Genomic DNA, 14,868 nt, shown 5'->3' with positions numbered 1-14,868 from the left:
GATCCCTCCGCGTTTGACATCATATATATATATATATATATATATATATAGAGAATAAAGATCAAATGCGGAGGAAGTGTCCAAGTAAAACATGCTAATGAATGATAGTTATTGATCTTGTAAAAATCAACGTCCAGGATGAATACGGATTTTTAAAAAATACGGTGATATTTTGATCATTTTGCGTATTGTTGAAACTTAAGGTGCATATTTTCTGTGCTTAAGGTGCATCTTTTTTATGAGCCCATGGAACTCCGGATGCCTATTTTATTGGGAAAGTCTTGGCCCAACCGCGGTAATGCGGTATCCATATTTATTGGTTAGGTGTTGGCCTAATAGGTATCCATATTTATTGGTTAGGTGTTAACCCAATAAGAATAATGGAAATCTATTAGGTTAGGAAAGAATGAAGCATGGATCAAAACAATATAAAAGGCCTCCAGCATAACAATACGAGCACCAACCACTCAAGCCATTCAAGATATATATTGTGTACAAGAAATTAAAGTAGAATGCTTTATTTACCCGGTGGCATCCAGGTAATGAGGGACACATGTATAACCAAAATTGAAGACTAGCCGATGTTGTACATTTGTCAACCATATGAAAAAGTCATCTACCGTATATAAGGCCCCTTGTTCTCTCTTAAGACATCATCCCTTAGATTATAATAACCTCCTTATCTTGGTGGTTTCTGGTCCTAGTCTCTAACCTATACACTAGGGTTTGATTCCTAGTAACAATAGTCCATATATTTGGCTTTGTACGCACTCTTTTGAGCCTAGCGCCCTGAGTAATAACTTGTTCCTACCCCAGCCCCAGACAAAACCATCAAGTTCGCTACATGAAGTCTTAGCTTTCTAATGTGACTTCTTAGGTGTGATTTATAAATACTACACAAAAGTGAAATTACCCAATAACCATTCTTTGATAATAACTGCAAGTTTTCCTTCTCACTAATTTAAACATCCTAGGTAAATAACTTGTTTCTAAGCCACATATGGAAAGTTAAATATATGACACAGAAAATGTGGAAAAAGCACCCAACTCCATAAATGGTTTATTATAAGGACTAAAGCGTATTAACAAAAGCCTTAAAATTCCTGAGATAATGACACTGTTTATAAAGTAGGGAAAATGACACTTTTTCCCCTTATGTTATGTGCATATAGCACTTTTTCCCCTTGTGTTATTAAAGTGGCTATTTTTCCCCCTGAAATGTTAAATTGACATTTTTACCTTTAAAAATAATTATTTCATTTATTTTTTCTTTTCCAACAAATTATTACTTATATGTATGGATGATCACGATTCGGTTCGAACCTAACCAAACACTGTAGCAATCATACCGAAATAGTATGGATGGTTCTGGTTACGATTCAAAACCGAAAAAAATAAAATTAAATAATTATTGAACCGTGAACTGGAACTGAACCACAGTCATATATAGTGAAAATGATCAAACACTTATTTTGATAAATCGGTACGGTTCGATTCCAATTTCGATTTTGAACCGCCAATCAAAACTTATTTATTCATTTATTTTTTAATTTTATTTCTTATTTAAAAATAGTCTAAATTCAACAATTATTTTATTTTATTTTTTCGGTTCTGAATCGTAACCGTAATCGTCCATACTATTTAAGTTCAATTGCTACAGTGTTCGATTAGGTTCGTATCGAACCGCGATCTTCCATACATATTAGTAATACTTGGTTGGAGAGATAAAAATAAATGAAATAATTATTTAAGGGTAAAAATGTCAATTTAACATTACAGGGGGAAAAACTACCACTTTGAAAATAGTTGAGGGGGGAAAACTGCCACTTTAATAACACAGGGGGAAAAAGTGCTATATGCACATAACACAGGGGGAAAAAGTGTCATTTTCCCTATAAAGTAATATTACATGATTTTATTTTTATTTTTATTTTTTTGTTTTCTCTTGTAATCTTGTTGAGGTGGTTTAATTTGATTCACGAAGGAGAAATTACAACGTTTGATCTTCTAACTTTAACTTGCTTACCGACATCTCCAATTTACTAAGTTAGAGTGTCACAAATTTTATTTTTTTTATTTTTTTTTATTCCAAAAAAGAAAGAAGAAGAAGAATTTGTCTCTTTAAAAGCACACCACAATTACGGAGTACTTTTTTTGCTCACAAAACAAAACAAAATTGATCATCGCCCCAACGAAGTACTTTTCTAACATTATTACTACTTCCTATGAATCATAGCTTTAGCGTCTTCGGCAGACTAGACGCGTCACCGACCCCTTACCGTTTTCTAATTAAATTAGCCAATAACGACATAAAGTTGTAGTCATTTGATTTAATTTTTTTTGGGCATAATAAAGTTAAATTAGGTTTGGAATTTTTTTTAATGATTTCTAATTCTCTTAAATTAAGTATGAGTCGGCAAATTATTTGGGCGGTTATCCTTTATAAAATTGTATTTATTAATAATTTATATTAAATTTTGGTTATTTATAAAACTTATTATTAAAATATTGTTTAAGAAATACTCCGTAATATACTAATACTTTGAATAAAAAATGAAAATCAGATGAGTAAAATTTTATGTGATTTGCTTTTAGTCTGTTTAATTTTAACTTGCTCATGCCATTTTAGAAGTGAATCAAAATTTAACTCGTTCAAATGGACGTTTTAATATAAAATGATGGTCATATATACTTATAAAATGTAAAGAATATAATTATATTGTTGATGTTGTGGGTGTGACTATGCTCAGATTTCTGTAATTTTTGCTTTTACGTTCCTCCATATATTATATATATATAAAGACAGCCTTATATATAAGAAACTTGCAATTTAATGACAAAATAAGCTAAAAGCATAAAGTTAAGTGTTAAGGTGGTGTTTAGTTAAAAAATGTTTTGAAGTAACATTATATTCTTGATATAATCTCACATAACTTAAGAAAATGGGAGGGATGTGATTCCCAAAATGTTACCAAAAATAAATAAGTTTAGAATCTCACCATAATAATAATGTAACATTTTTGCACGGGCTTAACTCACTAGTTCAATAGGCAGTATTTAGGAGAAGAGACCAATGTTCGAAACTAGACAACTGCAGTGTGAGGATTATATATACCTCAAGTGGACAAATCCTTTGTGCACATCAGTATTTGACCATGTTTGCTTAGCCAAAATATTCTTGAGATTATGTAAGATAACCTAAACTAAACGCGGCCTCCTTAAGATTACATTAGCAAAGAGAATGTTATATTATCCTTTTTGGTTGTTCAGAATATTAAGATTCTCAAAGCTAAGGTTGTAACGAAATATATATTTTTTTGAATGACTTTGTTGTTTATCTTTTGTCATATAATCTCGTTCTCACAAGTCACAAAGAATCAAAATGTCAAGTGAGCAGATATGAAATTCTCGAGAATATAAAACTGGGAATATAATGTATGTATGTATAACCTGAATCAAAAGCATATATACCTTTTTAATTACTGAGTGTACTAAAGTGTTTTTGGATGTCAAAACAAGTGTGCGCCGACACTCATCAATCTATCCCCAGTACCTATGAACCGAAACCAATCCTCTATATAAACATAAAACATGGAACATAGTCAGAAACACAGCAGAGATTTGTAAGATTGTTTCTTACATCAAATCAAGTTCTTAGTATATATTAATTGCTAAATACAACTCGCACGTTCTTCCCCCATCCTCTTTCTATATCTATCTCTCATTCATCAATGCCCTCATCTGTCACCCAACAATACCATTAAATGAAACCCCTCCCCCCCTCAGCTTCAATTGCTTTGTGCATATATATAATATAATCATAATAATATATATATATACACGCACACCCCCCACCCTTCCCTCACCCCAAAAACTCACAATATTTTTAAATTTTCGAGAACAAAGCATGGTTTTTTGAACTGCCCAGACCGTTATTTGGTGCCAAACTTTACTTGTTTTTTTTTCATCGTACTGTCTTGGTTTAATCTGGTGTTTCTTGTTAGTGTTATATCGGAAAAAAAATTAATAATAATAGTTGAGTGGTCGTACGTGTAAAATGGCGCCTTCAGGGACTACTGTTGTGTTGTTGGTGGGAATTCTGTTGTGTTTGTTTGGCTCGGGGAGCTCCGGCGGCGGCGCCGGGGAGTTGGGTTTCATTCCGTCGGAGTGCTTGAGGGTGCCGGCGACGGAGTTCGTGGGATCCGTCAAGTCCACCTTGGACGCCGTGAAGGATGTCGCTTCCGCCGTGGCCAAATTCGCCAATGTTTTCGGCGACTTCCGCCTTGCTACGGCGGTTTCCGATTGCCTTGATCTGCTCGACCTCTCCGCCGATGAACTTTCTTGGACTCTCGACGCTTCCCAGTATCCTAATATCGGTGCGTTGCTTTCACTCTATCACCTTCAACCTTCATTTTCACCTATCTTTGCCAACAAAAGAGGAAATTCACTTTCCTATTCCCAAATCTCAGAGTAGTGGAGAGGTAAATTATGACCATTTAGCGGCCCATTAAATCGGAAGATTAGTGTCTATATCCACAACTATACTATCATATTGTGTATAACTTCTACACTGTCACTAACAATCTGTTATTGTCTATGAAATAGGTATAAAATGTCTCATTATTTCAAGGTATATGAAATTAATAGTTTTGAAAGTAATGGAGTACAATTAACAAGACCCAGTCCTTAGAACAAAATGAAAATTTGATCTTCTCCATAATATATCTCCAAAGTCCTTACACGTCATTTTCACTTTTTTATATATGCATGAATCACAATTTTGATCAAATTTACAGGGAAAAAAGACAATAGCACCGGAAATCTGAGCGATGATTTAAGGACATGGTTGAGTGCTGCACTGATCAACCAAGATACATGCATGGAAGGTTTCGACGGCACAAACGGTTTTGTCAAAAACATGGTTTCCGGCGGCTTAAACGAGGTAACCTCCTTGATCGGCGACATCCTCGGAAAGGTCCGACCGGTTTCCGACGGCAACACCAAACCAAAAACCCCCATCAGCGGCGCCGGCAAGGGCAGCAGCGGCGGTCATCATCCCGGCGGCGGCAGAAAGTTATTATTCAGTAATGATCAGTTGAAGTTTCCGGATTGGCTGAAACCCAAAGACCGGAAACTTCTGCAGTCCGGCGGAGTGGCGGCGGATGCGGTGGTGGCGCTCGACGGCTCGGGGAGTTACAGTAGCATAATGGACGCCGTTTCTGCGGCGCCGGAATTCAGTAGCAAACGCTTTGTGATATATGTGAAGAAAGGAGTTTACAAAGAGTATGTGGAGATCAAAAAGAAGAAATGGAATATAATGATGATCGGAGACGGCATGGATGTTACCGTTATTTCCGGTAACCGGAACTTCATTGACGGTTGGACTACCTTCCGCTCTGCAACATTCGGTAACGTACCTGCTTTTATTTTCTTTTTTCTATTTTTCATTTTCTCAGTTTTACTTTATGCAACTTTTTTTAGTTTTCATGTTTTAAAAAATAAATACATTTTCTATTTGTATTTTTTAAAAAATTAAAAATTTCTCCATGCCCTAATAATCCAGCCCGTTTTGTCCCCTTTTATAATTTGTACGTGTGTTTGAGTGACGAGAGAAATCAGCAATGATTATATGAAGTTGTGCATTGAGTTTTCTGTGATCAAGAATCACAATAAGGTAAACCTATTCTAGTTACCATCAGTTCAAACAAACAAGGTCAATAAACTCATTAACGCGTTGCTGTCTCTTCGTGCTTCACTAGGTTGAGAAAGTAGTTATGAACAGATACTACATTGTAATAGAGTCAGTAGTATTAAAACAAAATTAACGCTAAGAGTGAAATTTGTCCACAACTTAACCAACTTGGCTGAGGTTACTCGTTTATTTGTGTGCAGCTGTGAAAGGCCGAGGATTTATAGCACGAGACATTACATTTGAGAACACGGCGGGGCCACAAAAGCACCAAGCGGTGGCATTCCGATCAGATTCCGATCTATCAGTGATATACAGGTGCGCCATGAGGGGGTACCAAGATACTCTCTACGCACACACTATGCGTCAATTCTACCGGGACTGCACAATCACCGGCACAGTTGATTTCATCTTCGGCGACGGCACCGTAGTATTCCAAAACTGTCAAATTCAGGCGAGGAAAGGCCTCCCCAATCAGAAAAACACCATCACAGCACAAGGCCGGAAAGAGTCAATCCAACCAACCGGCTTCTCTATCCAATTCTGCAACATAACCGGCGATCCAGACCTAATCGCCGCCGGAAATTCCACCGCCACTTACCTCGGACGGCCGTGGAAGCAGTACTCACGAACAGTGATAATGCAATCATTCCTGAGTAATGTTATAATGCCGCAAGGATGGCTGGAATGGAATGGGGATTTTGCACTGGATACACTATACTATGGGGAGTACATGAATTACGGACCGGGGGCCGGGTTGGACCGCCGAGTCAACTGGCCCGGTTACCACGTCATAAATGACTCGGCTCAAGCCAATGACTTCACGGTGGCACAGTTTATTCTGGGTAACTCTTGGTTACCGTCGACCGGAGTCAAATACATTGCCGGTTTGGGAACGGTTTAACTTTGATTATTGTTGATTTTCACATATATGTTTGTATGTAGAAAGGGGGAAGGGGATTTTACTTAAGAGATTGATTTTTCTACACTTTCAAATATGGCTTTGGATGTCACTCACTATCCACTGTTAGATGTTAATTGTAATTTGTTGTTATAAAGGGTGAGAAATTATATTGTTACTCAACGAACATGATGTATCTCAAAGTGAATGTTCGTTGACATTTAAAAGAATAATTACTGTTGTAATGTTTACTGTTAAGGAAATAAAAGTTTACCATTATTTCGTGAATTTACTTCAAGTATATGTTTGCCACAACTAGTATGTGATATTAATCAATGATACAGACACAATGTTTGTTTTATAGTACCATGGTTTTTTTTTTAAAAATAAATATTTGGTAATAATAGAGGAACCCAACTAGCTCAATAACTTAAAACCATCAAGTTGATGGAGTAACAAGGAACTAGGATTGTGACAAATCCATGGTCAAACTACTTTAAAGACCCCAGAATCTCCCAAATATTAAGCCACATTTACTAATCGGAAAAATTGTCTGAAGAAAAGAAAATAGAGAATGCGTTTACTAGTACATATAGAAAACATAAAATAAAGAATGGAGAAAGAAAAATTAGAGAATTGAAATAAACTTAATGATTTCATTTATAAGACAAGAATGTGAAACCTAGTCTAAAGAGAACTAAGTTTATTCCATTTGAACCACAAGCTGTAGGTAAGAATGAGGTTCATAGTACACTAATAGGTGAAGTATGGCAATGATATAAATAATTTATCATGTTGTGCTCCAGTGTACTCAAGTGTATACTGTACAATTTATCATCAACACTTCAACAGATATCAAATATAGAGGATGGTTCAAGTCTCAGAGAGAACCTGCTTGAATCTGGGCTGGAAGCTTGGCATAAAGGTCTTTAAGAGCTGAGTACAATGGCTCAGCAGCCCTTGGCCTGTCAACTGTCCCAAGAAGGATGTCTGCTGTTGTAAGATACGGATCGCCATAGAAGCGAAGGTTCGCGTCCATTCTTGTTGCAACAATGTTCCCCTCGAGTGAGACACCAATAAATGCACCTAAAGCGTAACAGCAAAACCATCTGCAAATTAGTTTATCTATTCTAGATTGCTACGAGATCCAACAGAAGAGACTAAGTTCGTGTGCTGATCGGGAAGGGAAATGTTGTTCTCTCAAGATTGTCTTTTTCCCCAATCAAACCAGCTCAAATTATTACCAATCTTGTTGAATTACCTTTACTACAACTGTAAGTGTAGCACATCCCGGAACCTTTATCTCCAGTACGCAGATCAGCCTCCGCAACCCTCCCAATGGGACCCGCTGCAGCACTGCAGCCAGCACCAAGAGAAAAATGCATGCGGCTACAAAAGGTTTTCACAGCTTTAGAGTCGTGTAGCACGATGATGAAGTCCATGAGCTCGCCTCCTACCTATAAGGAAAGCGGGAAGGAGGCAAAAGTGGTCAGTGTAAGTTGATAAGGAGAGAAAGAAGAATTTATCAAAATTCGGAAAACTTCAAGAAGTGATAGAGCACCTGTGCACCCCATCCCAAACCAAGCGAGACTATAGCTGATGGCGCAGACCACGATCCATCGGGTCTTCGTGCAACAACTAGCCCAGTTCCAAGTTTATAAGTAAGCAGAGCCCCAGCCTTGGCTACTGTCAATATTGCTAAACCTTTGGCTCCTTTTAGAATAACCGTAGGAATGGCCCTCTCAGGGTTCAGCCGAGCAACCTTTCAATTCCAAGAATTGATTAATACTCAAAAAAAGTGCATCAACTTGACTATGTAAAGATAGTTCACTCTACCATGACATGATCTAACCAGCAAAATCCCATTTATTATTCATCCCCCTTCCAAACAAGGGGCACGGGAGAGTGGGGAGTGGGGAGAGGGGGATTTAACACAACACCACTCGTGGTCAAATTGTTTCTGAATCAAATGAATATCTAAAATAGTACTCCTTAATAAAAATAAAAGACGACTAAATTAAGATACAGGATAGACCTGGGCATAACTCCTCAAAGAATTAGATGATTTAAATATCTCATCCTCCATGGAGAAACCCAGTGGAAGGTTCAACCAGGATCTTGCAGAAGTCCAGTCTGTGACATCATGCTTTGCAACCTGCACAGCATTGCTGTGGGTATTTATAAGTACACCCTGCAATGGATCAAGTTTCTCGTAGCAGGTGTCACACACCCGTTGCGGGTTTTTGTCCCTAAACTTAACGGGCAATAAGCACCTTCCTTGTGAGCATGTCCTACAAAAAATTCCACCACAAAACCGACAATGATGCCTTCCACGAGTTAAGGCCGTGAAGGGGGCCGTGCACTGCATACAGATCGTAGATGAACTGTCTGGAAGCCACTCTGGAGGTTCGGCTTCCATGACCTCCTTGTAAGCATTATAGTCAAACACATTTGGCTGAATCAGTGGCGGAGCACTCGGTATATATACCGAGGAGTGCACGAATGTCTCTCCGTTCTTTCCAGACCCAAGAAATGAAACATTCGAATTTGAACTAGGCAACTGTGAAACTACATTCGCAATTGCAGCACCTTTATTGCGTCCCATCAAGATAGCAAATATACCACTCAACACATTTCTCACGTTAACCTCAGGAGGGCCGCTCTTCACCATAGAGCTATAGTAATTATCACAGGTATCATATCCTCCATCCACTAGATCATCAGGGTCGAGTGATGGGTATGAACAACGATAACTGTTTTCCTCAGGTTTTGCCTTTTCTGTCAATGTCCAGGCAGCATCATTGCACTCTTCATTGCAAGGACCTTTTCCCTTCTTCATTTCTAGATCAGAAAGTGAAGAATATGTAACTTTACCTTCTGATGTCACCATGAATTCATTAAATGCAGACAAAAATGCCAAACGAGGAGAGCATTCTGTCCCATAAAACAAAATACAACATTGAGTTAGAACATAGAAAACCAATCAAAATTTCAATACTTGTTACATTTCCGATGAACTATACACCAAACCAAATAGTAATATAACTTGCCACAGACAACCCTAGGGCTAGTCAGGTTGTTGACATGGTAACCAAGTACAAGTTCAACTTTCAACTGGAGTTACCTATTGACCTTTAACATCAGGTATGGGCTAGTTTACGTCATTGAGATCCTTTAACAATGAGGATTTACAAGGTGAAATCTACCGTGCATTCCTTGTCACTCACATATACACAAACTCTTCAAAGTTTGTAATAATTATAAATTTGACCCCGTATTTTTTTACTAAAACCTTTGATGAATTCTGATGCACATCAGTCCGGGGAGGATATTGTTCTTATTTGATCAGCCCATATATATCCATATATATATAAAATCCTAACATTTGATTTGTGTGGATGTGTTCACAATTTTTAGCAGGGTAGGTGTCCACACTTTTTACAGAAATTTTTACGTTCAACCAATCCTTAGTTTGTCTGGGGCAATCCAACAAACACAAGTGAAGCACTACTATTCCGACGGCCTAAACCGCCATTATCTGGGGAGAAAGAAATCCGAGTGACAGCATTTGCGTCAACAGAAAGGGGAACATTACAACAGAAGCACGAAATTGAATGAAGTATAAATCAAAAATTCATAGAAAACAGCAACAAATACCTTAAATATGGATTGGTACGATAAAGATTGGATTTTGGAGTTTTCTAAGGATTTCCTCCTGCTCTTTCTCTAATTTGTTTGTTTCGTGAACCTCATAAAACTTTGATTGATCAAGTTTAGATTCTTGAAGATAACCTCCATTCCTGGGCAAGTAAATAATACGGAGTAATAAATAATACATTAATATCTCTATCCGGGTCTAATTAGCCGATCAACTTTCGTGATCCATTTATGCAGTGGCCCAATAGGCCTGCCTAAATGGGCCTAACTGGAACACACTAGTGGGGAAACTGAGCTACGGCCCGGTAAAAGACTATTTTTTAGAAAACATAAGACTAAATTTTAATTTGTATATGAAAATGTTCAATTATTATACCAAGGACCTTTAGGTGGACTACTAATATAAGGTCATTTTTAATGTATTAAATATTATTGACCTTCTTCATTTGAGCTATTTAACTATGACAACTTAAGGTGATTAACCTTTTTGTGGTTTTTTGTTGACAACCTATATTGATTTACCATTTTATGATCCAATAAATCATAAAGCGCATTTTCCCATAGAAAACAACAACAAATAAAGCGCACTTTCCCTAGGATAACAAGACGAATTTCACCTAAAGTGCACTTTCCCAGAAATCAAACTCCAAATTAAAAAATAATTGTACCAAAAAACAAATAAAAATAGAAAAAGCAGCTATGAACCGTGAAGGCAACTGTTGACTCTTTGTGCTTCACTAGGTTGAGAAAGTAGTTATGAACAGATACTACGTAATAGAGTCGGTAGTACTCAAAAAAAAAAAAATAAATAAATAAAAAGAGAAGAAAGTCTCTCCATGATTTAATATTTACTATCCTTCATGACACATCAAATTTGACAAGTCAGAAAAAGGTTATAACTTATAATTATAGTCCAATTTCTGGCAACCAACCAAAATTAAATACTCGATCTGTTTGCTCATCAATTTGTCTTTAATTTGCTGCTCTCATCGGCTTTATTCTACGATGTTTCCAAAGAATGCTTTGATGATATCTTCATATCATCGCTGTCCTCTAGCCTCGTTGCCATCACAATATACTACACAGCATATATTGGAATCAATAAACCAAGATCGAGGAGCAAAGATTCATAAGACAAGTTGCTGTTTTTCTTGATCGTGTTTTGCAGGCATAATGAGGAACGTTGACTTGAGTAGTTGCTTCTTGGCGTTGTTTGTTTTGCTGATCTTAAAGCGTGTTTCGGCTGAAACAGAACCGCTGTCTTCCTCGTCGCCGGCTGTCTTGTTTGTGTTCGGAGACTCCACGGTTGATGCCGGCAACAACAACTACATCGACACCGTTCCCGATTACCAGGCCAACTTCCAACCTTATGGCCAGAACGGATTCTTCGACCACCCCACCGGTCGATTCTCCGACGGCCGTGTCATCGTCGATTTCATTGGTATATATTTTACGTACTACTGTCTCATCGTCTAAAGCTTATAATTATGCAATTTTTTTGGATCACGAGAAAACCTGCCTCCACTGTTTGAAGTGTCAAATCTCACATTAATTGTGATTTGACGGGTAAATGATAAATCAATCTAAATTCTTCATAGTTGATATGTAGAAATTAAGAAGTTAAGGTCAACAACTCACTCCTATTAAGAATCTAAATTAAAATCTTGTGGTTATTAGATGAATAGTTTAATAAATTTCCCGACCCTATGATTATGCAATCTTGATTATATATGCACACGTACGTGCAGCTGAATATGCAAAGCTGCCATTGCTCCCTCCTTACTTGCAACCAAATGCTGACTATAGTGGTGGAGCTAATTTTGCCTCTGGAGGAGGAGGGGTTCTTTCTAGCACCCATGAGGGTTTGGTTAGTGTATCACATTCCTTATTCTTTAAATCTTGTGGTTATGTAAGCATGTTGAAAAATTATTTGTATTTGAATAGATGAAAGTGATTGGAAATCTAGAGTTTCAGTTTCTTTCTTAAAAAAAAAAAAAAAAAAAAAAATGATTGGACTGATATACATGATGTGGTTCATTAATATAATGTACATGCATATACTAGGTTATTGATCTTGGAACACAATTCAAGCACTTTGAGGAGTTAGAGAGATCATTAATAAAAAAATTAGGACCTGAAAATGTGACGAAGATCATATCAAAAGCTGTTTATTTCATTAGCATTGGAAGTAATGACTACATAGGGGGTTATTTTGGGAATCCAAAGATGCAAGAGCTACATGGTCCAGAGGAATATGTGGGAATGGTCATAGGTAACTTGACAGAGGCAATCCAAGTAAGTCGCTACCTAACTTCCTATTCACTTATTATATGGTTATTTATGGTACCTAGGTACGTGTGTGATAAATATAGATCTTAAGTTTCTGATTACTTTTGGATTGTGATTGATTATGGCGAATGACATTGTAATTACTTAGCTTATTGATAACATAGAAATTGTACGAGAAAGGAGCAAGAAAATTTGGGTTCTTAAACTTGTCACCATTGGGGTGTTTACCGGTTCTCAGAGCTCTCCATCCCAAAGGTCCCGACCATGGAGGCTGTTTCGAAGAAGCTAGCGCTCTTGCATTAGCCCACAACAACGCTCTCAATGTTGTCCTCTCAAGCCTTGAGCAAATCTTGAATGGTTTCAAGTACTGCAACTCTAACTTCTATGATTGGCTCAGTCATAGAATCCATAACCCCACTCTTCATGGTATGTCGTAGCATATATATACTCCTTAGTATAGTACATAGTAGAAATTGCCATTCTAGTTCTGATTTGAAAATTTGTAATTCCAATCCCTACTAGATAGAGTTTGGTTTGATTCTAAATCGAACTGTGACCATTTTTACTCTTATGTTATATTAAAACGTATGTTAAGTTTTTTTGTGGTCAATAGTTGTGGCACTTTCAAGTGAGAGGTGGTTCAGACGTATGTTATTATTTTTTTTTTTTGCATGAATAGGATACAAGGAAGGAGTGAATGCTTGCTGCGGAAGCGGGCCTTACAGAGGCATTCCGTCGTGCGGTGGACGGAGAAAAGTGAGTGAAGAATATGCGCAATGCGACAACGCTGAAGACTACATATGGTTTGATTCCTTTCACCCTATCGAGAGGATCCACCAAGACTATGCCAAGACCCTATGGGCCGGGCCGCCATCCACCGTCGGGCCGTACAGGCTGAAAGATCTCTTCTTCCCCGACAACAAGCTAACCATTGCCGACGTTGTCGATGATCCAGAAAATGAACAGGTCATCACGGCTTAATTAATTGACGTTATCTTTTCTCCTTTTTCCAGTTACATTGCATCAGCTCGGTCGAGAATAATCGGTGATGCGTGTACGAATATATATACAACGTTAGTTGTCCGTTAATGTTCTGTGTGACGTTAGTATGCACAATACACTCGCTTTCTGGTTCTAATAATTCGACCACTACTTGTTATCTGAATTCCCTTGTTGATTGTGTTGGGCACAGGTCAATACCCACAAAGTTGATAGAATAGTTGACTTAATTATAAGATTTTAAGTTGTAGATTGTGTTAAAATAATTTTTCTTTTTATGCAATTTAACACTTTAACATCATTTTATTTTGAAGGGTAATATCAACCAAGTTGATAAGTATATGGGTAGTGAAAAGTTGACATGACTTTTGAAAACATATGCAAGCATTGGTTCTTTGGTCAGAAACCATGACCAAACATTTGACCTCCGATCCGCTGGTTTATGGCCAAACAACCACAATGAGAGTTGTCTAGTCAAGAAACTCGACTGAAATATACTGATAAGAATTAAATTTAAAATTTTTTTGTATAAGAATTATATTTCACGTATTCATCTAATTTTTTTAGGGGCAAATTTTTGAAGAATTTAATTAATCATTTTTGTAATACAACTTTACATCTTCATACATTTAAATCATTAAATATATAATGTCGAATGAAATTGTAATTATATCGAAAAGAAACTGTGTTGAAAGGAAACTGCAGTGTATATAAAGTGAAACTGAATATGTTATACACACAGATTAATTTTTTCGGAGTGGGTGCCATTTCTTTTCATTAAAAGAAACGACACTATTTTGATGTCTGGACTATCATGCATTGTGGACATATAGATCATTAATATTCTTGATTTAATTTGCACTATTACATTGTTTTGGTAATAAAAATATTTTAAATTTAGGGGTAAGAAAAACAATATTATAAAACTAGAGCAATCAATGTCTTTAAAAAAAAAAAAAAAAAAAAAAAAAAACTCCGTATAAAATTATATTTAAAATGTAAAAAACAAATTAAACAACAGAGAAAGCAAATATATAACAAAAGTTTGATTGACATTGTTACAGTATTCCTCAGTTTCATATCACAATCGAATCTATAATCTTTTTAGTGATGCGATCACATCACTTCTTCCTTTATTGAGTACACATCACTTCTTCCTTAATTACCTCTGATGAAATTATATATGATGACCGTTAACTGTTAAGTCATCAAATTAACTTGTGGTACAAGTTGCACGATGGGGGCTTGGGACTACCGGTAAAGATCGATCATATACGACATTTAATCAATCAATCAATCTACCTACACATTTCTTTCGCCTTTAATTTTTTAT

The 14,868-nt window shown here is 36.7% G+C and overlaps 3 protein-coding genes across 3 annotated transcripts; 2 read left to right on the top strand and 1 right to left on the bottom strand.

Annotated features, from left to right (window-relative positions):
* The first annotated feature begins 3,593 nt into the window (after window positions 1-3,593).
* LOC115996690 (pectinesterase/pectinesterase inhibitor PPE8B-like) lies at window positions 3,594-6,882 on the top strand. Its single transcript, XM_031236046.1, has 3 exons — window positions 3,594-4,376; window positions 4,797-5,408; window positions 5,893-6,882. Exons 1-3 carry the CDS (start codon window positions 4,058-4,060, stop codon window positions 6,591-6,593), a joined length of 1,632 nt encoding a protein of 543 aa, XP_031091906.1. The 5' UTR covers window positions 3,594-4,057; the 3' UTR covers window positions 6,594-6,882.
* Window positions 6,883-7,218: 336 nt separating this feature from the next.
* On the bottom strand, window positions 7,219-10,392 carry LOC115997629. Its single transcript, XM_031237222.1, has 5 exons — window positions 10,248-10,392; window positions 8,626-9,524; window positions 8,152-8,352; window positions 7,852-8,047; window positions 7,219-7,676 (listed from the first exon to the last, which is right to left on the bottom strand). The coding sequence occupies exons 2-5, from the start codon at window positions 9,478-9,480 to the stop codon at window positions 7,471-7,473; spliced, it is 1,458 nt and encodes a 485-aa protein (XP_031093082.1). The 5' UTR covers window positions 9,481-9,524; window positions 10,248-10,392; the 3' UTR covers window positions 7,219-7,470.
* Window positions 10,393-11,228: 836 nt separating this feature from the next.
* On the top strand, window positions 11,229-13,768 carry LOC115996296 (GDSL esterase/lipase 4-like). The gene is made up of 5 exons (XM_031235493.1): window positions 11,229-11,688; window positions 11,996-12,114; window positions 12,312-12,542; window positions 12,701-12,962; window positions 13,216-13,768. Exons 1-5 carry the CDS (start codon window positions 11,421-11,423, stop codon window positions 13,515-13,517), a joined length of 1,182 nt encoding a protein of 393 aa, XP_031091353.1. The 5' UTR covers window positions 11,229-11,420; the 3' UTR covers window positions 13,518-13,768.
* Window positions 13,769-14,868: the final 1,100 nt, after the last annotated feature.

This window comes from Ipomoea triloba, chromosome 11 (genome assembly GCF_003576645.1).
Source record: "Ipomoea triloba cultivar NCNSP0323 chromosome 11, ASM357664v1".
Classification (NCBI taxonomy): Eukaryota; Viridiplantae; Streptophyta; class Magnoliopsida; order Solanales; family Convolvulaceae; genus Ipomoea; species Ipomoea triloba.
This window is presented reverse-complemented; position numbering and strand designations above follow the sequence as displayed.